Below are 26026 nucleotides of genomic sequence, written 5' to 3'. Positions count from 1 at the left end.
AGTGCATCCGGGCGGCACAGGAGCGCCGTGCGGGAATGTAGATCCTGAGTGCTCTCACCAGATCCAACAGATGCAAATCCTTTTCAAATTGATGGACTGGATGAGGACACAAAGAAGGTAAGGTGATATCTTGATTGAGATGAAAGTGGGATACCACCTTAGGGAGAAAGTCCGGAATCGGACGCCGAACCCCCTTGTCCTGGTGAAGACCAGGAATGGAGATTTGCATGACAGCGCTGCTAGCTCGGACACTCTCTGAAGAGACGTGACCGCTACTAGAAAGGCCACTTTCTGTGAAAGACGGAAAAGGGAAACAACTTTCAAAGGCTCGAAAGGCGGCTTCAAGAGAGTCATTAGAACCTTGTTCAGACTCCAGAGCTCTAACGGCCGCTTGTACGGAGTGATGAGAAGACAAACTCCCTGCAGGAACGTGCGTACCTGCGGAAGTCGGCTAGGCGTTTCTGAAAAAATACAGATAGCGCTGAGACTTGTCCTTTAAGGGAGCTGAGCGACCAACCATTTTCCAACCAAGATTGTAGGAAGGAAGGAAAAATAGGCGATGCAAATGGCCAGGGAGAAACTCCTTGAGCAGAGCACCAAGATAAGAATATCTTCCACGATCTGTGGTAGATCTTGGCGGACGTTGGCTTCTTGGCCTGCGTCATGGTGACAACCACTCCTGAGATAATCCTGAAGACGCTAGGATCCAGGACTCAATGGTTACACCGTCATGTTCAGGGCCGCAGAGTTCAGATGGAAAAAAGGGCCCTTGAAACAACAAGTCTGATCGGTCTGGTAGTGCCCACGGTTGGCCTACCGTGAGGTACCACAGATCCGGGAACCCCGACCTCCTCGGCCAATCTGGAGCGACGAGGATGGCGCGGCGACAGTCGGACTTGATCTTGCGCAGCACTCTGGGCAACAATGCCAGAGGTGGGACACATAAGGTAGCCGGGACTGCGACCAATGTTGAACTGAGGCGTCCGCCGCCAGAGCTCGATGATCGTGAGACTGTGCTATGAAGCCGGGACAATGTTGTTGTTCCGTGACGCCATTATGTCGACGTCCGGCATCCCGCAGCGGCGACAGATCTCCTGAAACCCGTCCGGGTGAAGAAACCATTCCCCGCGTCCATACCCTGGCGACTGAGGAAGTCTGCTTCCTAGTTTACCACGCCTGGGATGTGAACTGCGGATATGGTGGATGCCGTGTCTTCCACCCACTTCAGAATCCGCCGGCTTCCTGGAAGGCTTGCCGGCTGCGTGTTCTTCCGTGGTGGTTGATGTATGCCACCGCTGTGGAGATATCCGACTGAATTCGGATGTGCTTGCTTTTCAGCCACTGCTGGAAGGCTTGTAGGACAAGATACACTGCTCTGATTTCCAGAACATTGATCTGAAGGGTGGACTCTTGCTGAATCCACGTACCTTGAGCCCTGTGGTAGAGAAAAACTGCTCCCCACTCTGATAGACTCGTGCCTGTCGTAACTACCGCCCAGGATGGGGGTAGGAAGGACCTTTTTTCTGACCATGAGGTGGGAAGAAGCCACCACCGTAGAGATTCTTTGGCCGCCTGAGAAAGGGAGACGTCTCTGTCGATGGGCGTCGACCTCCCGTCTCATTGGCGGAGAATGTCCCATTGTAGTGGACGCAGATGAAACTGCGCGAAAGGGACTGCCGCCATTGCTACCATCTTACGTGAGAAGTGCATGAGGCGTCTCAATGTGTGCGACTGATCCTAAGGAGAGATTGCAGCCTTGTCTGTAGTGAACGCTGTTTGTCTAGCGGAAGCTTCACTATCGCTGAGAGAGTATGAAACTCCATGCCTAGATATGTTAGTGATTGGCCCGGGGTCGGATCTGACTTTGAAAAGTTGATGATCCACCCGAAACTCTGGAGAGTCTCCAGCGCAACGTTCGGCTGTGTTGGCATGTTCCTTAAGAGGGTGCCTTGACAAGTAGATCTCCCAAATACGGGATCACAGAGTGACCTTGAGATTGCAGGACTGGTACTACTGCTGCCATGACCTTAGCGAAGACCCGTGGGGCTATCGCCAGCCGGAAGGCAGAGTTACGAACTGAAGGTGTTCGCGTCTTATAACAAAGCGTAGAAACGCTGGAGCTCTGGATCAAATCGGCACGTGGGGATAAGCATCCTTGACGTCTATCGATGTTAGGAAATTTCCTTGAAACATTGAGGCGATGACGGAGCGGGGGGATTACATCCGGAACCGCCTGGTGTTCACGAGCTGGTTGAGCCGTGTTAGATCCAGAACGGGACGGAAATACTCGTCCTTTCTTGGCACCGCAAATAATTCGGAGTAAAAACCGTGACCTTGTTCCTGAAGAGGAACGGGGGTCACCACTCGTTGTGCCTTTAGAGTGCCCACCGCCTGCAGAAGAGCATCGGCTCGGTCGGGAGGTGGAGAAGTTCTGAAGAATTGAGTTGGAGGACGAGAACTAAACTCTATCCTGTACCCGTGAGACAGAATGTCTCTCACCCAACGGTCTTTGACCTGTGACAGCTAAATATCGCCAAGGCGGGAGAGCCTGCTACCGACCGAGGATGCGGAGAGAGGAGGCTGCAAGTCATGAGGAAGCCCCTTGGAAGCGGGTTTTCAGGCTGTCTTTTTTGGGCGTGACTGAGCCCGCCAAGAAACTGAGCTCCTCTGATCCTTTTGAGTCCTCTTTGGACGAGGAGAAATGGGACCTGCCCGAGCCTTGAAAAGACCGAAAACCCCGACTGTCCCTTGGTATGTTGGGGTTTGTTTTGTCTGGGCTGAGGTAAGGAAGAATCCTTACTCTTGAACTGTTTAATGATTACATCTCACGCACACTAAACAGTCGGTCAGCAGAACAAGGCAAACTGGTTAAGCCCTTTTTTGGAAGCAGAATCTGCCTTCCATTCAGTTAACACCCAGGCCCTGCGTAAAACCACGGAGTTAGCGGAAGCCACTGCCGTACGGGTCGTAGAGTCTAGGACAGCATTAATCGCATAAGACGCAAATGCAGACATTTGAGCGGTTAAGGATGACACTTGCGGAACAGATGTACGTGTGACCGTGTCCATCTGTGTAAGACAAGCTGAAGTAGCTTGGAGTGCCTCTACGGCTGCGAATGCTGGAGCTAACAGCGCGCCGATAGCCTCATAGATGGGTTTCGACCAGAGATCCCTCTGTCTGTCAGTGGCATCTTTAAGTGCAGCCCCATCTTCCACTGCAACTATGGATCTAGCTGCAAGCTGGAGATTGGAGGATGCCCCTTGGGACACTGGGTCCAGCCATTGCCCACGTCAGGGGGTAGAGATAACGTGTATCCTCAGCCGTTTGGAGAAGCGCTTAACTGGATAAGCGTGGTGTTCCTGGACTGCCTGTGTAAAGTCAGGGTGGTCAAGGAAAGTATTTAATTTACGGTTGGGATACGTGAATGGAATTTCTCCTGCTATGAAGCTGACTCTTCCACTGGAGGAGCTGAGGGAGAAATAACTAACATTCTATTGATGGACGCTATGAGATTATTGACTATGGCGTCACCATCAGGTGTATCCAGATTGAGAGCGGTCTCAGGATTAGAATCTTGAGCAGCTACCTCCGCCACATCACACAGAGAGTCCGCTTGCTGGGACCCTGACTAGTGTGATGAAGTCGAGGGCCGCTCATAGTGAGCCTCTCAGGCTGTCTGGGACTGTCGTCCGTGTCAGAGCCGTCACTCTGGGAAGCACATGACACCCTCGGAGCTCAAAGTTGTTCCCACTGAGGGGGACCATGGATAATGAATGAACAGTGGCCATGGATTTGAGAGACTTGTCTGGACTGCAAGGCTTCTAGTATCATAGCCATAGTCTCAGAAAATCTGTCAGTAAATACTGCAGGCTCCGTCCCCATGTCCTGGACGATTAGCAGAGACTCCGTAGTATACAATGGGGGTCTATGTACACTGCCGGCCATATAGCCGTAGATGCTGTACCGGCTGCATAGAAAACATGTGCTTCTGCACCTCTGTTTTACACAGACAATATGCTGTTATGTCCTCCGCACAATCAAGGAGGGTATATACAAAAATGCAGCTAAACAGTGCAATGCATAGTGAATAAGCATATATGTATATGTGCACTTCGGCACTAGTGGAGTCAGCCCCACAGGTGCTGCTTAACGCCTGGTCACAGCGGTTGTGTGACTATCCGAATCCCTGCCAGGGATTCCTAAACTTGTCTCTTCTGTCGCTACAGAAAACACTGACAAGAATGGCTGCCGGCGTCCTGTGTAGAGGAGGAAGCCGTGGGCGTGCCTGAGAAAGTGCGGGAATCCGGCTTCACAGTGTACACAGTGAGAGGGGTGGAGTATGCAAAGCATACTCCAGCTCTCAGCGCTGCCGGTTTCACAGTGCACACAGTGAGAAGGGTGGAGTATGCAAAGCATACTCCAGCTCTCAGCGCTGCCGTGCTGTGCAGCGTCACGCCCCTACCCTGACTGGCAGGTCTGTGGGCGGAAACGAAGTGAGACTAGGCCGCGCAAGCCGGGGACTCAGTGATAAGCGCGGCCGGCATATAAGCCTTGGTCGGCGCGGAAGTACCACAAGTCCCAGCCGCGCCCGAAATAAAAATGGCAACGGCGGTTAGCGCGGTAGTCCCCTAATACACTAACACACCCAGCAAGCTGTAGTGTGCGATGGCACTAGTGCGGGCAGCGCCGCCGTCCCTGGCGCACTAACACACCCAGCAATGCTGCCGTGTGTCCGTGCGCGGTCCCCACAGGGACACAGAGTACCTCAACGTAGCAGGGCCATGTCCCTGAGGATACTCCGCTCCATGTCCAGCAGATTCCCAGGAGCTGTGGATGGAGCACGGCCTCAGTGCCTGGAGACCTGTAAGATCCCACTTCACCCAGAGCCCTGAGGGGGATGGGGAAGGAAAGCAGCATGTGGGCTCCAGCCTCCGTACCCGCAATGGGTACCTCAACCTTACAAACACCGCCGACAGAAAGTGGGGTGAGAAGGGAGCATGCTGGGGGCCCTAGTATGGGCCCTCTTTTCTTCCATCCGACATAGTCAGCAGCTGCTGCTGACTAAAACAGTGGAGCTATGCGTGGATGTCTGACCTCCTTCGCACAAAGCACAAAACTGGTGAGCCAGTGATCCCACTGGGGGTGTATAGCCAGAAGGGGAGGGGCCTTACACTTTTGAGTGTAATACTTTGTGTGGCCTCCGGAGGCAGTAGCTATACACCCAATTGTCTGGGTCTCCCAATGGAGCGACAAAGAAATTTAATATTATCTGAAAACACCTTGGACCACTGAGCAACAGTCCAATTCTTTTCCTCCTTGGCCCAAGTAAGACGCTTCTGGCGTTGTCTATTGGTGATGAGTGGCTTGACACAAGGAATGTGATAGTTGTAGCCCATGTCCTGGATACGTCTGTGTGTGGTGGCTCTTGAAGCACTGACTCCAGCAGCAGTCCACTCCTTGTGAATCTCCCCCAAATTTTTGAATGGCCTTTTCTTAACAATCCAATCAAGGCTGTAGTTACCCGGGTTGCTTGTGCACCTTTTTCTACCACACTTTTCCCTACCACTCAACTTTCCATTAATATGCTTGGATACAAAACTCTGAAAAGCCAGCTTTTTTTTTTTTTGCAATTACCTTTTGTGCTTTACCATCCTTGTGGAGTGTGTCAATGACTGCCTTCTGGACATCTGTCAAGTCAGCAGTCTTCCCCATGATTGTGTAGCTTACTGAATCACACTAAATGCTTAGGAAGCCTTTGCAGGTGTTTTGTGGTAATTATTCTAATTTTCTGAGATAATGACTTTTGGGTTTTTATTGGCTGTAAGCCATAATCATCAACATTAACAGAAATAAACACTTGAAAACAGATCCCACTGTGTGTAATGACTATATAATATATGCGTTTCCCTTTTTGTAATGAATTACTAAAATAAATTAAACTTTTCAGTTATATTCTAATTTATTGAGATGCACCTGTATGTAGCAGAGCTGGAATCGTCGTAAGATCTCATGTGGATTACCTCATAACCAGGTGTTTGGGTTAATAAAGGTGTGAAAGGGTTTTTTTTGTATTGTATTTCAATTAAAGGGCTATGATGAACCCCTTATATTATCCAGATTACCACCGCACTAGGGCAAATCGGGATGAGCCAGGTAAAATGACGCGATTGTTGCATCTAATCATGTGACAATTCTAGGTGGCTGCATTATGCTATTTTTAGGCTGGGGAGGCCCCAATAATCATGGGTCTGCCCAGCCTGAGAATACCATCCCACAACTGTTGCCTTTATCATTGCTTGGTATCAAAATTGAAGGGGGACTGCACGCAGTTTTTTTCTTAAATTTAAATAAAAAAAAAAAAAGCATGGGGTCCCTCTTATTTTGATCCACAGCCAAGATAAGCACACTGCTGGGGTCTGCAGCAGTATGCTTTATCTGTGCTGGGTATAATATGGGTGGACCCTACACCAATTTTTTTAATTTTATTTTTCCACTATAGATATGGAGACAGCTTGTAGGATTCCAAGCAATCAGGCACGTTATCACACAGGGTGGGGGAGCGGTCTGACTGCAACCAATCACAGACACCATAACTGCCGGTGGGCAGAGTGAAGCAGTGAATATGTATGTGGCTTAATGAGCGGCCCAGAAGTAATGTTACCGCCGTGTGTGAGACTTCGTATAACATGCCTGCTCTAATCCTCCTATCCCTTTCTACCACCATTTTAAAGAACATTATTCAGGTCCCCCAACACTACTTATAAGAAAAAATATTGCATAGGATTTTTTTTGTCCTTTTTTGATCCCACCAATTCTTGAATACGGATATCTCAGCCAAACATCTATATAGTTTCTTATGCACAAATTGGACTGTGGCCTTACATGAAGGGGTGAACAGTGACAGAAAAGTTTCTAAATGTTCACCCCTTCTTCCAAGAGAAACAAGTGGTATGACTAAAAAGCCTATCCATCTACACACTGCATGGGGACCTTCTTCTCTGCTACTTTTTATTTTTTTTTAATGTCTAAAAGCATTTTCCCCAAGATTAACAGTTATCCCCTCTGATTGCTGGTGGTCCATTTGCTGTGACCCGTGGCTTGTCCCAAGATCTGCAGACGTCAGTCTGGAGCAGAGGTCTAACAGATGCACCTCCACTACATTCATCCTCCATTGGACTGCTGGGGAAAGAGTAATTCAGATAGGACTTGGCAGAGCACCATTCTCAGGATCACCGAGAGTCCCAGTAGTCAGTGGTTGAATCTCATTAATAAGAAAAAGGAGGCATGTGCATAGAAGACTAGGAAAGGGAAGATGAAACCTGATATTACAGGCCTAACTTCATTCATAAACACGTTTTTTTGGTTTTTTTTGGCAAAAGACACCGTTATCTACACCGAGCTGACAGGAGAAAAGCGGCAGTATGAGTCAGTATGGACACACATTCTTACCTGCACCATATGTGGCATTATTTACATCAAAGGGCTGAACCCTCACTTCAAAAGTGTTAATAGAAAGGTCTTCTGATACAACGATCATCTGTTCTTTGTGGCAAAGGTAAGACTTTCCCACCGACGCTTCCCAGAAGCTCAGGTTATTGTTTGATATGTGTGAAATTCCTGTAAAACAAGAATAAATACCGTTCATCGCAATACTTCCTAAAAGTGAGACTGGACCAAGTAAACAAGCCTGTAGGGATGTGTGGCATGTAAGGCTATGTGCCCCCGTTGCGTTCTGTCCCTGCAGAAATTTCTGCAGCGATTTGCACAGCACATGTGCGCTTCAAAATCGCTGCACAAACACTGCGTACTGAAAAGCCGATTTCATGCGCTCTGGATGCAGCCCCTTCCATAGACAGAGCGGGGGCTGCATGCAAAGCGCATGAAAGAAGCGTCATGTCACTTCTTAGAACGCAGCGCTTCAGAAGCAGCCGAAGCGCTGTGCTTTAATATGCCACGTGGGCATGGATTAGGCACAATCTTCATAGATTGTGCTGGGGACGCAGGGCGCAGGCAGTTACGCTGCAGTGCAGAACGCAGCGTAACTGCATGAAAATACGCTACATGTGCACAGAGCCTTATACTGCATCCTAATGACTTGAGGCACAACTCTCAGTACTTCCATCACCAACCAATCTCACCAATGTCTTAAAAGGTGCCTATAAATATTAACTTTTGCCGTACAATTTTTATGCGTCGCCTGTACCTGTCAAGTGAATGAAAACCCCCAAAAGCGCAATACTACATGTGGTTTTGGAGTCTGAAGAAACAAAAAACAACAAAAAACACAACAACAAAACAAAAAACCCCATCACGTATCCTGCAGGCAGTCTTATAGGTTATCTGTCAGGTGATTTTCTAGTACAAACTAATGTTATCTTGCAATAGAGCTGGGGCAGCCCTTTCAGGATCAGTAAACTTTTATTGCTCTACCTTAACCTGTTATCTTGCTACAAGCCCCGAAGAATTTAGTGTTGCACACCGGCAAGTCAAAGCATGGGTAAATCCAAACTGAATATTCACTGTTGCCCATGCCCACCTCTATAATGCCGGCAGTTATAGTAAAAAAATCTTCACTGTCATTTACCATCACAGATGCTAGCACGGGCGAGGTGGGCGTAGGGAGCAGTGAAAATTCAGTTTGGATTTAAGTATGCCTGACTAGCCGGCACGTAACAGTTCTCCAGGACTTACAGCAAGATAATAGAGGGTAGAGCAATAAAAGTCACCGATTCTGAAAGAGCGGTTCATGCCCTATTTCAGCATACCATTAGTTTTGGACTAGAGAAATCACCTGACTTTCCCTTTAAATGACTATTCACATTTTCATAAATATTGTCAGATAATGCTTGTAAACATGCCTATTAGTAATTTACTGCTCATTACAATCTGTAGCCATTCTTAAGATCAAGACTTTCCTTTAGTTTACAGCTCGTTGACTAGTAGACTGATCACCACTGCAGTCTAGCTTGCAAGTGCTGCTCTGAAGCTGGGTGGGATTAGGAGATAGCAGTGCATAGCAATCAGGCCAGCTACAGAGCAGCACTCACAAGCTTAAATTGAAAAACACTGAACATGTTCAGCCTCCGCTACTAGACAGACGTGATTGTTGGCTCCCAAGCCAACAAGCTAAATCTCAACTAGCACTGAGAACTTAAGTAGCAAGTTGCAAGAAGTTTGTTCTTTTCAAGCCAACCAACAATATTCGCTGAAGATTGGAAAAGCCCTTTTAATAATAAGTTTTATACACAAGACTGTACTTGCCTGAACCATTTGCAAAGGTGACATTAACTTCGTGAAGATAAAAGTTCTTCTGCCGCTGATCGAGAAAGAAGCACAGATCAGTATATTTGGAAATCAATGGTTAAGTTTTAATAAGTGGGTTAATGGGACGCTCCGATCATTAACCCCCTACACGACTGGCCAATTTTGTGCTGTTTTTGTCTCGCCTTCCTTCTTCCGAGAGCCATGGTCATGTGAGGGCTTGTTTTTTGCGGAAAGACCTGTACTTTTAAATGACACCAAGGGTTTTACCATATATTGTACTGGAAAACAGCAAACAAACAAACAAAACTAAAACGCGGAGAAATTGCAAAAAGTGCAATTGCACTATTGTTTTTGAGATATTTTATTCACTGTGTTCACTATATGGTAAAACTGATGTGTGGGTGTAATATCTCAGGTCAGTGAGAGTTTGTAGACACTACACATGAATAGGTTTCCTTTTATCTAATGGATGAAAAAAAGAAGAAGGGAATTTTGTTTACTTACCGTAAATTCCTTTTCTTCTAGCTCTAATTGGGAGACCCAGACAATTGGGTGTATAGGCTATGCCTCCGGAGGCCGCACAAAGTATTACACTCAAAAGTGTTAAGCCCCTCCCCTTCTGCCTATACACCCCCGTGCTCCCACGGGCTCCTCAGTTTTGGTGCAAAAGCAAGAAGGAGGAAAAAGAATTATAAACTGGTTTAAAGTAACTTCAATCCGAAGGAATATCGGAGAACTGAAACCATTCAACATGAACAACATGTGTACACAAAAAAACAGGGGCGGGTGCTGGGTCTCCCAATTAGAGCTAGAAGAAAAGGAATTTACGGTAAGTAAACAAAATTCCCTTCTTCTTTGTCGCTCTATTAGGAGACCCAGACAATTGGGACGTCCAAAAGCAGTCCCTGGGTGGGTAAAATACTACCTCGTAAGAGAGCCGTAAAACGGCCTCTTCCTACAGGTGGGCAACCGCCGCCTGAAGGACTCGTCTTCCTAGGCTGGCATCCGCCGAAGCATAGGTATGCACCTGATAGTGCTTCGTGAAAGTGTGCAGGCTCGACCAGGTAGCCGCCTGACACACCTGCTGAGCCGTAGCCTGGTGCCTCAAAGCCCAGGACGCGCCCACGGCTCTGGTAGAATGGGCCTTCAGCCCTGAGGGAACCGGAAGCCCAGCCGAACGGTAAGCTTCGATAATTGGCTCCTTGATCCACCGAGCCAGGGTTGATTTGGAAGCCTGTGACCCTTTACGCTGGCCAGCGACAAGGACAGAGTGCATCCGAGCGGCGCAGGGGCGCCGTACGAGAAATGTAGAGTCTGAGTGCTCTCACCAGATCTAACAAGTGCAAATCCTTTTCACATTGGTGAACTGGATGAGGACAAAAAGAAGGTAAGGAGATATCCTGATTGAGATGAAAGGGGGATACCACCTTAGGGAGAAATTCCGGAACCGGACGCAGAACCACCTTGTCCTGGTGAAACACCAGGAAAGGGGCTTTGCATGACAGCGCTGCTAGCTCAGACACTCTCCGAAGTGAAGTGACTGCTACTAGAAAAACCACTTTCTGCGAAAGGCGTGAGAGAGAAATATCCCTCATTGGCTCGAATGGTGGTTTCTGAAGAACCGTCAGCACCCTGTTCAGATCCCAGGGTTCTAAAGGCCGCTTGTAAGGAGGGACGATGTGACAAACCCCCTGCAGGAACGTGCGTACCTGTGGAAGTCTGGCTAAGCGCTTCTGGAAAAAACACAGAGAGCGCCGAGACTTGTCCCTTAAGGGAGCCGAGCGACAAACCCTTTTCCAGTCCAGATTGAAGGAAGGACAGAAAAGTGGGCAAAGCAAAAGGCCAGGGAGAAATACCCTGAGCAGAGCACCACGACAGGAAAATTTTCCACGTCCTGTGGTAGATCTTGGCGGACGTTGGTTTCCTAGCTTGTCTCATAGTGGCAATGACTTCTTGAGATAACCCTGAAGACGCTAGGATCCAGGACTCAATGGCCACACAGTCAGGTTGAGGGCCGCAGAATTCAGATGGAAAAACTGCCCTTGAGATAGCAAGTCTGGTCGGTCTGGTAGTGCCCACGGTTGGCCGACCGTGAGATGCCACAGATCCGGGTACCACGACCGCCTCGGCCAGTCTGGAGCGACGAGGATGACGCGGCGGCAGTCGGCCCTGATCTTGCGTAACACTCTGGGCAACAGTGCCAGCGGAGGAAACACATAAGGGAGCTGAAACTGCGACCAATCCTGAACTAAGGCGTCTGCCGCCAGAGCTCTGGGATCTTGAGACCGTGCCATGAACGCTGGTACCTTGTTGTTGTGCCGGGACGCCATGAGATCGACGTCCGGCACCCTCCAGCGGCAACAGATCTCCTGAAACACGTCCGGGTGAAGGGACCATTCCCCTGCGTCCATGCCCTGGCGACTGAGATAATCTGCTTCCCAGTTTTCCACGCGTGGAATGTGAACTGCGGAGATGGTGGAGGCCGTGGCTTCCACCCACAGTAGAATCCGCCGGACTTCCTGGAAGGCTTGCCGACTGCGTGTGCCGCCTTGGTGGTTGATGTATGCCACCGCTGTGGAATTGTCTGACTGAATTCTGATCTGCTTGCCTTCCAGCCACTGCTGGAACGCTTTCAGGGCAAGATACACTGCCCGTATTTCCAGAACATTGATCTGAAGCGAGGACTCTTGCTGGGTCCACGTACCCTGAGCCCTGTGGTGGAGAAAAACCGCTCCCCACCCTGACAGACTCGCGTCCGTCGTGACCACCTCCCAGGATGGGGGTAGGAAGGATTTCCCTTTCGATAATGAAGTGGGAAGAAGCCACCACCGAAGGAAAGCTTTGGTCGCCTGCGAGAGGGAGACGTTCCTGTCGAGGGACGTCGGCTTCCTGTCCCATTTGCGAAGGATGTCCCATTGAAGAGGACGCAGGTGAAACTGCGCGAAAGGAACTGCCTCCATTGCTGCCACCATCTTCCCCAGGAAGTGCATGAGGCGTCTCAAGGTGTGTGACCGACCTTGAAGGAGAGATTGTACCCCTGTCTGTAGTGACCGCTGCTTGATCAGCGGAAGCTTCAGTATCGCTGAGAGGGTATGAAACTCCATGCCAAGGTATGTCAGCGATTGGGCCGGTGTCAGATTTGACTTTGGAAAATTGATGATCCACCCGAAACTCTGGAGAGTCTCCAGGGTAGCGTCGAGGCTGTGTTGGTATGCCTCTAGAGAGGGTGCCTTGATCAACAGATCGTCCAAGTACGGGATCACCGAGTGACCCTGAGAGTGGAGGACCGCTACTACAGTAGCCATAACCTTGGTGAAAACCCGTGGGGCTGTTGCCAGGCCGAACGGCAGTGCCACGAACTGCAGGTGTTCGTTCCCTATGGCGAAGCGCAAGAAGCGCTGGTGCTCTGGAGCAATCGGTACGTGGAGATAAGCATCTTTGATATCGATCGATGCAAGGAAATCTCCCTGGGACATTGAGGCGATGACGGAGCGGAGGGATTCCATCCGGAACCGCCTGGTCTTTACGTGTTTGTTGAGAAGTTTCAGGTCCAGGACAGGTCGAAAAGACCCGTCCTTCTTTGGGACCACAAACAAGTTGGAGTAAAAACCGTGGCCCTGTTGCTGAAGAGGAACAGGGACCACCACTCCTTCTGCCTTCAGAATGCCCAGCGCCTACAGAAGAGCCTCGGCTCGCTCGGGAGGCGGGGATGACCTGAAGAATCGAGTCGGGGGACGAGAGGTGAACTCTATCTTGTAACCGTGAGACAGAATGTCTCTCACCCAACGGTCTTTTACCCGTGGCAGCCAGGTGTCGCAAAAGCGGGAGAGCCTGCCACCGACCGAGGATGCGGAGTGAGGATGCCGAAAGTCATGAGGAAGCCGCTTTGGTAGCGGCACCTCCGGTGGTCTGTTTAGGACGTGACTTAGACCGCCATGCATCAGAGTTCCTTTGATCTTTCTGAGGCCTTTTGGACGAGGAGAATTGGGACCTGCCCGCGCCCCGAAAGGACCGAAACCTCGACTGCCCCTTCCTCTGTTGGGGTATGTTCGGTTTGGGCTGGGGTAAGGATGTATCCTTTCCCTTGGATTGTTTGATGATTTCATCTAAACGCTCGCCAAACAATCGTTCGCCCGAAATTGGCAAACTGGTTAAGCGCTTTTTGGAAACAGAATCTGCCTTCCATTCCCGTAGCCACAAGGCCCTGCGGAGTACCACCGAATTGGCGGCTGCAACCGCCGTACGGCTCGCAGAGTCCAGGATAGCATTAATAGCGTAAGACGCAAATGCCGACGTCTGAGTGGTTATGGACGCCACCTGTGGCGCGGACGTGCGTGTGGCTGCGTCAATTTGCGCTTGACCTGCTGAGATAGCTTGTAGCGCCCATACGGCTGCGAATGCTGGGGCAAAAGAAGCGCAGATAGCTTCATAGATGGATTTCAACCAGAGCTCCATCTGCCTGTCAGTGGCATCTTTGAGTGAAGCCCCATCTTCCACTGCAAGTATGGATCTAGCTGCCAGTCTGGAGATTGGAGGATCCACTTTGGGACACTGAGTCCAACCCATGACCACGTCAGGGGGAAAGGGATAACGTGTATCCTTAAGGCGCTTAGAAAAACGCTTATCTGGACAAGCATGGTGATTCTGGACTGCCTCTCTGAAATCAGAGTGGTCCAGAAACATACTCTGTGTACGCTTGGGAAACCTGAAACGGAATTTCTCCTGCTGGGAAGCCGACTCCTCCGCCGGAGGAGCTGAGGGAGAAATATCCAACATACGATTGATGGACGCAATAAGGTCGTTCACTATGGCGTCCCCGTCCGGAGTATCAAGATTGAGAGCGGCCTCAGGATCAGAATCCTGATCAGCTACTTCCGCGTCATCGACCAGCGATTCCCCTCGCTGAGACCCTGAACAATATGATGATGTCGAGGGAAAATCTAAGCGAGCTCGCTTAGTCGGTCTGGGGCTGGGGTCTGTGTCAGAAACCTCAGCTTGGGATCCATGAGATACCCCGGGAGGACATTGTTGGTCCAGCTGAGGTGGGCCCGGGAACAAAGAATCAACAGAGTCCCTGTGCTGAGATACCGGCCTGGACTGCAAGGCTTCTAGTATCTTAGCCATAGTCTCAGAGAGTTTTGCAAACTCCGTCCCTGTCACCTGAACAGTGTTAGCAGGTGGCTCCCCCTGGGCCCCCCCTAGCAGAGGCTCTGGCTGAGCAAGTGCCACAGGGGCCGAACAGTGCAGACAATGAGGGTCAGTGGAACCTGCCGGTAGCGGGGTCGTACATGCGGCGCAGGCAACATAATAAGCCTGTGTTTTGGCACCCCTGCCTTTCGTGGGCGCCATGCTATTATCTTCCCTGAGCAACACAATAGGGTATATAGCCAGAAATCAACTGTGCACTATACAGTGAAAAATAAACATATAATGTTACACTACTGCACAATGGGGCTAGCACCACAGGTGCTGCTTACCACCCGCTTAAAGCGGTTGTGAGGCCACCAGAGTCCCTGCCTGGGTCTCCCAGATTTTGTCCCCCTCTGCAGCGTCCGAGGAGCTGACAGGAATGCGTCCTGAGGAGAGGAGGGAGCCGTGGGCGTGACCCAGAAAGAGTGGGAACTGGTGCCTGCACTGTGCACAGTGAGGGGGGTGGAGTATGCAAAGCATGCTCCAGCCCTCAGTGCTGCTCGTTCTATGCAGCGTCCCGCCCTTCCCCTGCCTGTCAGGGCTATGGGCGGGAGGAAAGGAAACTAGGCCGCAAAAAGCCGGGGACTCTAGTAATAAACGCGGCCGCCGTAAAAGCGCGGCCGGCGTGGAAGTCCCCGGCGCACTACAAGTCCCAGCCGCGCCGCAGTATTTCCAAGGCAGCGGCGGTCAATGCGGCAGTCCCTATACATAAACACACTCAGCAACGCTGAGTGTGTAATGGCACATATTAACCCGGTCAGCTCCGCGGTCCCCGGTGCACTAGCACACCCAGCAAAGCTGGAGTGTTGCTGTGCGCGGTCCCCACGGGGACACAGAGTACCTCCAAGTAGCAGGGCCATGTCCCTGAACGATACCCGGCTCCTATCCAGCAGGCTCCACAGGAGTTGTGGATGAAGCACGGTCTCAGTGCCTGAAGACCGATAGGATCCCACTTCCACCAGAACCCTGAGGGGGATGGGGAAGGAAAGCAGCATGTGGGCTCCAGCCTCCGTACCCGCAATGGATACCTCAACCTTAACAACACCGCCGACAAGAGTGGGGTGAGAAGGGAGCATCCTGGGGGCCCTATATGGGCCCACTTTTCTTCCATCCGACATAGTCAGCAGCTGCTGCTGACCAATCTGTGGAGCTGTGCGTGCGTGTCTGACCTCCTTCGCACAAAGCAAAAAACTGAGGAGCCCGTGGGAGCACGGGGGTGTATAGGCAGAAGGGGAGGGGCTTAACACTTTTGAGTGTAATACTTTGTGCGGCCTCCGGAGGCATAGCCTATACACCCAATTGTCTGGGTCTCCCAATAGAGCGACAAAGAAAAAAAAAAAGTGGCGGACGTTTTGCATCATTTTCCACGACCCGTAGCGTTCTCAGTTTTCGGGATCTATGGCTCAATGCTGGGTTATTTTTTGCGTCTCAGGCTGCCATTTTTAACATTTTTGCGCTGATGCTACGTTTAGTCTCCTGTTATTGCATTTTGCGCAAAATTTGCACTAACCAAAAAACTTAATTTTTGCATTTGGAATTTTTTTGCCGCTACGCCATTTACCGATCAGAGTAATTGATTTTATATTTTGACAGATCGGGAGTTTCAGAACGCAGCTATACCAAACGGGTGTATATTTTTATAACCCTTTCATTTTCAATGGGGCGAATGGGGGGGGGGTGAATTGAACTTTTAGGCTTTTTTTATTGTACAAAACGTTTAAAAAAAAAAAAAATTCTTATGCTAGTACCCCTAAAAGACTATAAGAATCAGCAGTCTGATTGCTCATTAATATCTCTTGATCAGAGCAGCACTGCTCATCTCTTATAACCGGCAGTACTCAGCTGCTCGTTAAAACGACCTGAGTTATGTGAGCTACAGGAGTCATCTCATGTACTTGTGCTACTATGACAACCACTGGATCCACATTATCACGTCACATGATTTTCTGTATCGGGCGGTGAGTAAACTTCTATTGTGATCGCCCTTAAAATGACACTCACATCTTGACAGCGCCATTTAAGATGTTAACAGGTACGAGTGGCTAGCGATTCCACTCGTACCTGCGAGGCACACATGTCAGCTGTACAAATCAGCTGACATGTGCGCGGATCCCCACCTGCAGCAGGTGGAGATTAACATGATTAAAGCAGGGACGTAATATTACTTCCCACGGTCGTTAAGGGGATAAACAATTTCCAACATTATATGCTCAATTCAGAAATCAAGAATTTAATATATGTGGTGTCATTTTTAAGAAAGAGAAAAAAGGTACAAGTCACTAAAAGACTTACAAGAGAGAAGGAAAATTCCAAGATGGTGTCACTGTCGTTCAGTCTCAAAAGAGCACTTTCATTGCTACAGCTACCAGAGCTGATGGTAGAGTTAGGGTTAATATTACGCGTCGTCCAAACGTTCTAGAAAGACAAAAATATAATTGCATGTAAACCTGCAGAATATAACTGCAAAATGTTCAACAGTGTAAGTTGGCTATTCAAAACCTGATCATTCTGAGAAACTGTTTTCCATACAAGATTAAAAAGGATATGCAACATTATATCACTTAAAAATAATAAATACAAGAGTAAAATATTTTGAAGTTTATTATCCTCCAGGCATTGTAAAGTTATAAGTTTGTCATAAATGCACTGCAATGTTTTACTTTTCTCTCTCCCAAACACCATGCTGCAGAGCCATCTAAAAGCTTAGTGCATACTTCTTTAGAAGCTGCTTTCAACTGCTGCTCAACAAGATCCATCACTACAGTCAAACTATATGGATGTTGTCCTCTACTTAAGGGTATTAGCTAGGCTTGCATTAGTTATGTTTAGAGATGAGAAAACTCAGAAGTTCGGTTTAACAGCTTCAGCCGGACTTTAGAATAATACTTTTAAAATAATTTCTTCTATTATACATATATAATAAGACTTCCTGTTCTGTACAGGAGACTTTGCAGCAGTCTCATTATCACAGAATGCAAACACTTCTGTATACAGTAGATAACAGCAACTACCATTCACAATATGTATTGGTGACTGTGCACCTTTTTCCTGATGAGAGCATTTCTATTATGCCGGGGCCACACAGGGAACTAGTGCGATGCTCGCATGACACTTGGCTTGCGCTGGCAGCACAGCAGGAGCCGAGTGTCATGCTAGTATCCCTGCGTCTGAGGTCCTACTGTGCATGCGGACCTCAGCCCGGCACTCAGGAGGGGAGGGAGGGATTTCTCTCCCTCTCTCCTCCGTAGCCGGCTATTGCGATTCTCACACTGCACGCGCAGTACACCGGTGTACCACGAGTGCAGTGCGATTTTTCTCTCGCCCCATTCACTTGAATGGGTGCGAGAGAAAAGAGTCTCGCATTACAATCGCAGCATGCTGCAATTGTTTTATCGGTCCGTCGGTCCGATTAGGGCTAAGAAAATAAATCGCTCATGTGTGCTGACACACAGGCTAGAATTAGTCCGAGTGCAATGCGATGTTTTATCGCACTCCACTCACACCGATTTTCTCACCATGTGGCTTAGGCCTTAAGGAAGCACTCATGTTTTATGTTCCAAAAATTCCTAAATGCATATTTCATGTAGCGCAAGTGTGTTAAAAACTTTCAATATCCCGGTCTTCCCTGGTTTCCAGCACTGCTCTGATTCTATGTATCACAGTGGAATTTACATAAGCCGGAAGTTGCTTTTACAATGTAAAATCAATGGAATGTCAGAATGATGCTCCATAGACTTACAATGAAAAAGCAACTTCTGACTAAATGGAACCTGTCATGTTAAAAAAAAAAAAAAAAAAAACTAGTAACCTGCAGATTAATAGCGTTCTGAAACTGTATGGCCGCCACAGTGAGTCCAGCTATGGAAATAAATTAACTTATTTCTCCCAGTTGCCTCGGTCCTTCAATCATTGGGGTGTGAGGCTGTAACCGCGCCCCAGCACTGACTGACTGCCGGCTATGTAGTGATGACCTGCAGAACCAGCTGTCAGTGCGCGGCGGCTGTAACCGTGCTCCAGCACTGACTGACAGCTGGCTATGTACCAATAACAAAAAAAAAAAAAAAAAAAGGACAGTTGAACTCTGCAGTGCTAAGATATGTAAACAATGAATAAAGGAATATAAATATGCATTACTGCTAAGAAAAGAATGTGATAATTGAGATACTTGGCACACAAAAATGGCCAGTTTTATATAAGCCCAACAGCTAACGGCAAGGTGACCTCTTTCTGGGTTAAAAAAAACCCTACAATTTATGGGCGGACAGGAACCTGCAAATAAAGAATTAAAATCGCCTAAGGCTGAAGAGCAGGAGTGCTCAATCAGAAGGAGTAACCCTATAGTCCAAGAGAAAGAGTGATGGCACTTTCTAATGTGAACAGGTGCAAACTGAGCATGAAATATACTGCAGTAACAAAGGAGACAGTTGTACTCTGTAGTGCAAAGATATGTAAACAATAAGAGGTCACCTTGGCGTTGGCTGTTGGGCTCACATAAAACGGTCCATTTTTGTGTGCAAAGTATCTTTTGTTACATGTTTTCCATAGCAGTAATGAGTCTATATTCCCATATTCATTGTTACACATATCTTAGCACTAGAGAGTGCAACTGTCTTTTTTGTGGAAAGAAAAACAAAATTCAAAAAAAGTGCAGTGTCACAAAGTAACCAATCACCCTGGTTAAATGCAGTCGATCCTTGATAGTTGTCAATCACTAGTGCCTTAGTCACAGTTTATGGTATATTTACATGTGGCAGATGGGGTGCAAACATTTTTGCAACAGAATCTCAATTTCATGAATGTGACTGGGGCTGTTTCTGCAGCATAGGTACAGATTTCTAGGAGCCACAATTGGATGTATAGCACAAATCACAGAATGTCTGCACCAAATTTACAATATAATGTATCTTAAGAGTGCATAAAACACCAAGTCAAGATGGAAACAGATCTAATACATGAACAAATAGCCTTACATGTCCACTAACAAACACCGAGGCATTCAGCTGCAGACCCATGGTAGCCATCAGACATTTCCCCTTGCTACTTATGACAAAGTAGTTGCCAATGCTGGGTTTATCCTCAGGCTTTGGGGTTGGTTTTGGGGTTGTAGTAGTTACTATGTGCGTAGTTGGTGCATGGGTCGTTGGGGCGTCCTCACTGCAGTGAAACTCTGAAATAAAAAGGGAGAATGCACATAATGTATATCATATGTGAATATACACCTGCCTAATAATGCATACCATGCTGCTCCATAGAGGGAGAGTCCAGAAGACCTCCAATGGCATCTAGCGAAATATAATACACATATATATATATATACACACACACACATACATACATACATACATACATACATACATACATACATACATACATACATACATACATACATACATACATACATACATACATACATACATACATACATACATACATACATACATACATATACACAGTATGTGGCAGCTGACCATATAGTCTCCTCTTACCTACTCTGAAGGCTAGGCCTTCTCAGCTATATTGTCACAGTACTGCACAGATTCTGCTTCTGTTCTTCTGAAAAACCGTCAGAAAGCCCATTTTTATTGGTTTCTCTGCAGTACACAATCTCCAAGCATAGACCAGGCTGTGGGGGAATGACTGTGAATGTGTGTATTGTGGTATACACTTTAAACACTAGGTGGCGCCATAGTAAGTAAATCTCAAAGTCATCAATGTGTGTTATGCAATCCTGTGATCATTGCTATGGTGGGAAAACTCCACCTTATAACCATCTGACCCAGGAGAAGAGGTATGATCAGACCATGTCCCTGTACAGTCAGACACGGCCATTACACAGTACATAGCAGGGACACATACATAAGATTATCCCAGCACAGGAATCCCCCCCCCCCTTTTTTTTTTTCAACACATACAAATATTATGAAACCAAAATCTAGTGATTAAAATGTACTTTGTGGGAAAACCCCTTTAAAAAGGGAACCTGTCAGCAGAATTTTTCCATTATAAGCTACACCCAGCACTAGTAAGCGCTGATTCTAGAATTCTGTAGCAAGAAATTGGCCATAGTAGAATACCAACTTATGGGACCACTCAGTGGTGCCCCATAAGGATTTACCTACTCCAAGAACCGTAAATAACTGGAGAAACGATGGAGATGAGGCAACAAACGTGTGAAAAATTCCATATTTATTCATAATCACATGTATAAATAATTACAATATATATCGATAGGACAAGCTCAGACAATGCAGCAGGAATAAATAGGGGGAGGTAAAAGGTGTGTGCGGGGGTATCCCTTGCCATTCAGAACCAGCCACAATAGGAAGGTATGAAGGACTGCATGCCACCAAGTGCAGTAGGGTTAACCCATGAGGGGGATTTATTTGAGAAGTGGCGGGGTAAAACCCAAATGGGAAAGGACCGTGTAATTACATGTCCTATATAGAATAGAAAATATTGACACAACGGGTGGGCACCCATGCATATATGAACTCCCAGCAGGACCTCAGAAAAAAAACCGCAGTATAAATCGGACTGATGGGCTGTGCAGAGCTAGGGGCAAGGGAAAAAGGGTTTCCCAAAAAATAGTGTGATTTTGGTAGTCCAAACCCAATGCACCACACAGCTCAGACGATCCAAAATTAAGAGGAAAGTTCCAATCATATAACTGCGGTGAGAGGTAATGCAAAGAGGAGCTATAGGGGTACATGTGCAGGGATTACACACCAACCGAGGTGAGCTTATATATAGTTCCCCATTAGGATTTTCCACAGCCACAGAAGGAGGTTTATGTGATGCTGCCGGGGCTACAACAGACGCTGAGAAAGAAAAGTCATTTCAGCATAAGTATGCATGCAGTGAATCATGGCCTGGAGCGCCGTGCGGTCATGGGGAAACCACATATAATAAGGACAAGGCAGAATAATAATACCTGGTGGCTGGTTCGGAGGGCAAGGAACAGGCTCCTGACAGCGGTTTCGCAGCGTTGGCTTTATCAAAGTCCCTCATACCTTCCTATTGTGGCTGGTTCTGAATGGCAAGGGATGCCCCCGCACACACCTTTTACCTCCCCCTATTTATTCCTGCTGCATTGTCTGACCTTTTCCTAGCGATAAATATTGTAATTATTTATACATGTGATTGTTATGAATAAATATGGAATTTTTCACACATGCTTTTTCTAGAATTCTGTGTATAAGAGCCCAGGCTGATCTGTACATTATAAAAGATCTTTATTATACTCACCTGCGGGGTGGTCCAGTCCAACGGGTGTGCTGCTCGTGGGTGCATGCCTCCTTCATCTAGTGCAGTTGCTGTCCTCCTTCCCAGCTCCGTCTGGATGACACGTCCTACGTCATCCACAAAGAGGCCACCATTGCACTCCTGCGCACTGTGATCCGCCCGGCTGAGGGCAGAGCAAAGTATTGCAGTTCTTATGCGCTGGTTGTCTTTGACCTTTCACCGTGCATTACAGTAATGCACTCTGCCCTTAGTAGGGCAGATCAAAGTGCGTGTGCACAGGAAAGTAATGGAGGCCTCTGTTTGGATGATATAGGACGGGTCATCCACAATGGGCTGGGAAAGAGGACAGCGATGGCTGGAAGAGAGGAGGCGCCGGACCCAACCACCCCCTAGATGAGTATAATAAAAGCTGTTTTTTACGTTATACAGAGCGGCCTGGGCTCTTCTACACAGTATTCTAGAATGCTGTGTATAAGGGCTCACTGGTGGTGGCCGAACTTATAAAGGGAACGAAGGGAATTTTGTTTACTTACCGTAAATTCCTTTTCTTCTAGCTCTAATTGGGAGACCCAGACAATTGGGTGTATAGGCTATGCCTCCGGAGGCCGCACAAAGTACTACACTTAAAAGTGTTAGGCCCCTCCCCTTCTGCCAATACACCCCCCGTGCTCCCACGGGCTGCTCAGTTTTGGTGCAAAAGCAAGAAGGAGGAAAAAATAATTATAAACTGGTTTAACTTCAATCCGAAGGAAACTCTGAGAACTGAAACCATTCAACATGAACAACATGTGTACACAAAAAAACAGGGGCGGGTGCTGGGTCTCCCAATTAGAGCTAGAAGAAAAGGAATTTACGGTAAGTAAACAAAATTCCCTTCTTTTTCGCTCTATTGGGAGACCCAGACAATTGGGACGTCCAAAAGCAGTCCCTGGGTGGGTAAAATAATACCTCGTAAGAGAGCCGTAAAAACGGCCCTTTCCTACAGGTGGGCAACCGCCGCCTGAAGGACTCGTCCACCTAGGCTGGCATCCGCCGCAGCATAGGTATGCACCTGATAGTGCTTCGTGAAAGTGTGCAGGCTCGACCAGGTAGCCGCCTGACACACCTGTTGAGCCGCAGCCTGGTGCCTCAAAGCCCAGGACGCTCCCACGGCTCTGGTAGAATGGGCCTTCAGCCCTGAGGGAACCGGAAGCCCAGCCGAACGGTAAGCTTCGATAATTGGCTCCTTGATCCACCGAGCCAGGGTTGATTTGGAAGCCTGTGACCCTTTACGCTGGCCAGCGACAAGGACAAAGAGTGCATCCGAGCGGCGCAGGGGCGCCGTACGAGAAATGTAGAGTCTGAGTGCTCTCACCAGATCTAACAAGTGCAAATCCTTTTCACATTGGTGAACTGGATGAGGATAAATAGAGGGTAAGGAAATATCCTGATTGAGATGAAAGGGGGATACCACCTTAGGGAGAAACTCCGGAACCGGACGTAGAACCACCTTGTCCTGGTGAAAAACCAGAAAAGGGGCTTTGCACGACAACGCTGCTAGCTCAGACACTCTCCGAAGTGAAGTGACTGCTACTAGAAAAACCACTTTCTGCGAAAGGCGTGAGAGAGAAATATCTCTCATTGGCTCGAATGGTGGTTTCTGAAGAACCATCAGCACCCTGTTTAGATCCCAGGGTTCTAACGGCCGCTTGTAAGGTGGAACGATGTGATAAACACCCTGCAGGAACGTGCGTACCTGTGGAAGTCTAGCTAGGCGCTTCTGGAAAAACACAGAGAGCGCTGAAACTTGTCCCTTAAGGGAACCGAGCGACAAACCCTTTTCCCGTCCAGATTGAAGGAAGGACAGAAAAGTAGGTAATGCAAATGGCCAGGGAGAAAAACCCTGAGCAGAGCACCATGACAGGAAAATTTTCCACGTCCTGTGATAAATCTTGGCGGACGTTGGTTTCCTAGCCTGTCTCATAGTGGCAATGACTTCTTGAGATAACCCTGAAGACGCTAGGATCCAGGACTCAATGGCCACACAGTCAGGTTGAGGGCCGCAGAATTCAGATGGAAAAACGGCCCTTGAGACAGCAAGTCTGGTCGGTCTGGTAGTGCCCACGGTTGGCCGACCGTGAGATGCCACAGATCCGGGTACCACGACCTCCTCGGCCAGTCTGGAGCGACGAGGATGGCGCGGCGGCAGTTGGCCCTGATCTTGCGTAACACTCTGGGCAACAGTGCCAGCGGAGGAAACACATAAGGGAGCTGAAACTGCGACCAATCCTGAACTAAGGCGTCTGCCGCCAGAGCTCTGGGATCTTGAGACCGTGCCATGAACGTTGGTACCTTGTTGTTGTGCCGGGACGCCATGAGGTCGACGTCCGGCACCCCCCAGCGGCAACAGATCTCCTGAAACACGTCCGGGTGAAGGGACCATTCCCCTGCGTCCATGCCCTGGCGACTGAGATAATCTGCTTCCCAGTTTTCCACGCCTGGGATGTGAACTGCGGATATGGTGGAGGCCGTGGCTTCCACCCACATCAAAATCCGCCGGACTTCCTGGAAGGCTTGTCGACTGCGTGTGCCGCCTTGGTGGTTGATGTATGCCACCGCTGTAGAATTGTCCGACTGAATTCGGATCTGCTTGCCTTCCAGCCACTGCTGGAACGCTTTCAGGGCAAGATACACTGCCCGAATTTCCAGAACATTGATCTGAAGCGAGGACTCTTGCCGGGTCCACGTACCCTGAGTCCTGTGGTGGAGAAAAAACCGCTCCCCACCCTGACAGACTTGCGTCCGTCGTGACTACTTCCCAGGATGGGGGTAGGAATGATTTCCCCTTCGACAATGAAGTGGGAAGAAGCCACCACCGAAGGGAAGCTTTGGTCGCCTGAGAGAGGGAGACGGTCCTGTCGAGGGACGTCGGCTTCCTGTCCCATTTGCGTAGGATGTCCCATTGAAGAGGATGCAGGTGAAACTGCGCGAAAGGGACTGCTTCCATTGCTGCCACCATCTTCCCCAGGAAGTGCATGAGGCGCCTCAAGGGGTGTGACTGGCCTTGAAGGAGAGATTGTACCCCTGTCTGTAGTGACCGCTGCTTGATCAGCGGAAGCTTCACTATCGCTGAGAGGGTATGAAACTCCATGCCAAGGTATGTGAGCGATTGGGCCGGTGTCAGATTTGACTTTGGAAAATTGATGATCCACCCGAAACTCTGGAGAGTCTCCAGGGTAGCGTCGAGGCTGTGTTGGCATGCCTCTAGAGAGGGTGCCTTGATCAACAGATCGTCCAAGTACGGGATCACCGAGTGACCCTGAGAATGGAGGACCGCTACTACAGTAGCCATAACCTTGGTGAAAACCCGTGGGGCTGTTGCCAGGCCGAATGGCAGTGCCACGAACTGCAGGTGTTCGTTTCCTATGGCGAAGCGCAAGAAGCGCTGGTGCTCTGGGGCAATCGGAACGTGGAGATAAGCATCTTTGATATCGATCGATGCAAGGAAATCTCCTTGGGACATTGAGGCGATGACGGAGCGAAGGGATTCCATCCGGAACCGCCTGGTCTTTACGTGTTTGTTGAGAAGTTTCAGGTCTAGGACAGGACGGAAAGACCCGTCCTTCTTTGGGACCACAAACAAGTTGGAGTAAAAACCGTGGCCCTGTTGCTGAAGAGGAACAGGGACCACCACTCCTTCTGCCTTCAGAGTGCCCAGCGCCTGCAGAAGAGCCTCGGCTCTCTCGGGAGGCGGAGAAGACCTGAAGAATCGAGTCGGGGGACGAGAGATGAACTCTATCTTGTAACCGTGAGACAGAATGTCTCTCACCCAGCGGTCTTTTATTTGTGGCAGCCAGGTGTCGCAAAAGCGGGAGAGCCTGCCACCGACCGAGGATGCTACTAGAGGAGGTAGAAGTCATGAGGCAGCCGCTTTGTTAGCGGTGCTCCCAATGGCCTTTTTAGGACGTGACTTAGACCGCCATGCATCAGAGTTCCTTTGTTCTTTCTGAGACCTTTTGGACGAGGAGAATTGGGACCTGCCCGCGCCCCGAAAGGACCGAAACCTCGACTGCCCTCTCCTCTGTTGGGAGAGGTTCTGCTTGGGCTGGGGTAAGGATGTATCCTTTCCCTTGGATTGTTTGATGATTTCATCCAGGCGCTCGCCAAAGAGCCTGTCGCCAGAAATTGGCAAACCGGTTAAACGCTTTTTTGGAAGCGGAATCTGCCTTCCACTCCCGTAGCCACAAGGCCCTGCGGACTACTACCGAATTGGCGGTCGCAACTGCCGTACGGCTCACAGAGTCCAGGACAGCGTTCATAGCGTAAGACGCAATTGCCGAGGTCTGGGAGG

At 48.8% G+C, this 26026-nt stretch overlaps 1 protein-coding gene across 3 annotated transcripts in view; it reads right to left on the bottom strand.

Moving 5' to 3' along the window:
* Nucleotides 1-26026, bottom strand: part of LAMP2 (lysosomal associated membrane protein 2) — a 91374-nt gene that overhangs the window by 26599 nt on the left and 38749 nt on the right. For all 3 annotated transcript variants that reach the window (XM_075323902.1, XM_075323901.1, XM_075323899.1), the window contains exons 5-8: nt 19425-19621; nt 16747-16869; nt 9262-9316; nt 7450-7617 (exon numbers count right to left, since the gene is read on the bottom strand). In XM_075323902.1, the coding sequence (XP_075180017.1) occupies nt 7450-7617; nt 9262-9316; nt 16747-16869; nt 19425-19621 (543 nt within the window). The remainder of the gene's footprint in view (nt 1-7449; nt 7618-9261; nt 9317-16746; nt 16870-19424; nt 19622-26026) is intronic.

This window comes from Anomaloglossus baeobatrachus, chromosome 9, assembly GCF_048569485.1.
Source record: "Anomaloglossus baeobatrachus isolate aAnoBae1 chromosome 9, aAnoBae1.hap1, whole genome shotgun sequence".
Classification (NCBI taxonomy): domain Eukaryota; kingdom Metazoa; phylum Chordata; class Amphibia; order Anura; family Aromobatidae; genus Anomaloglossus; species Anomaloglossus baeobatrachus.
The sequence above is the reverse complement of the archived record's forward strand: the minus strand, read 5'-3'. Positions and strand labels throughout refer to the sequence as shown.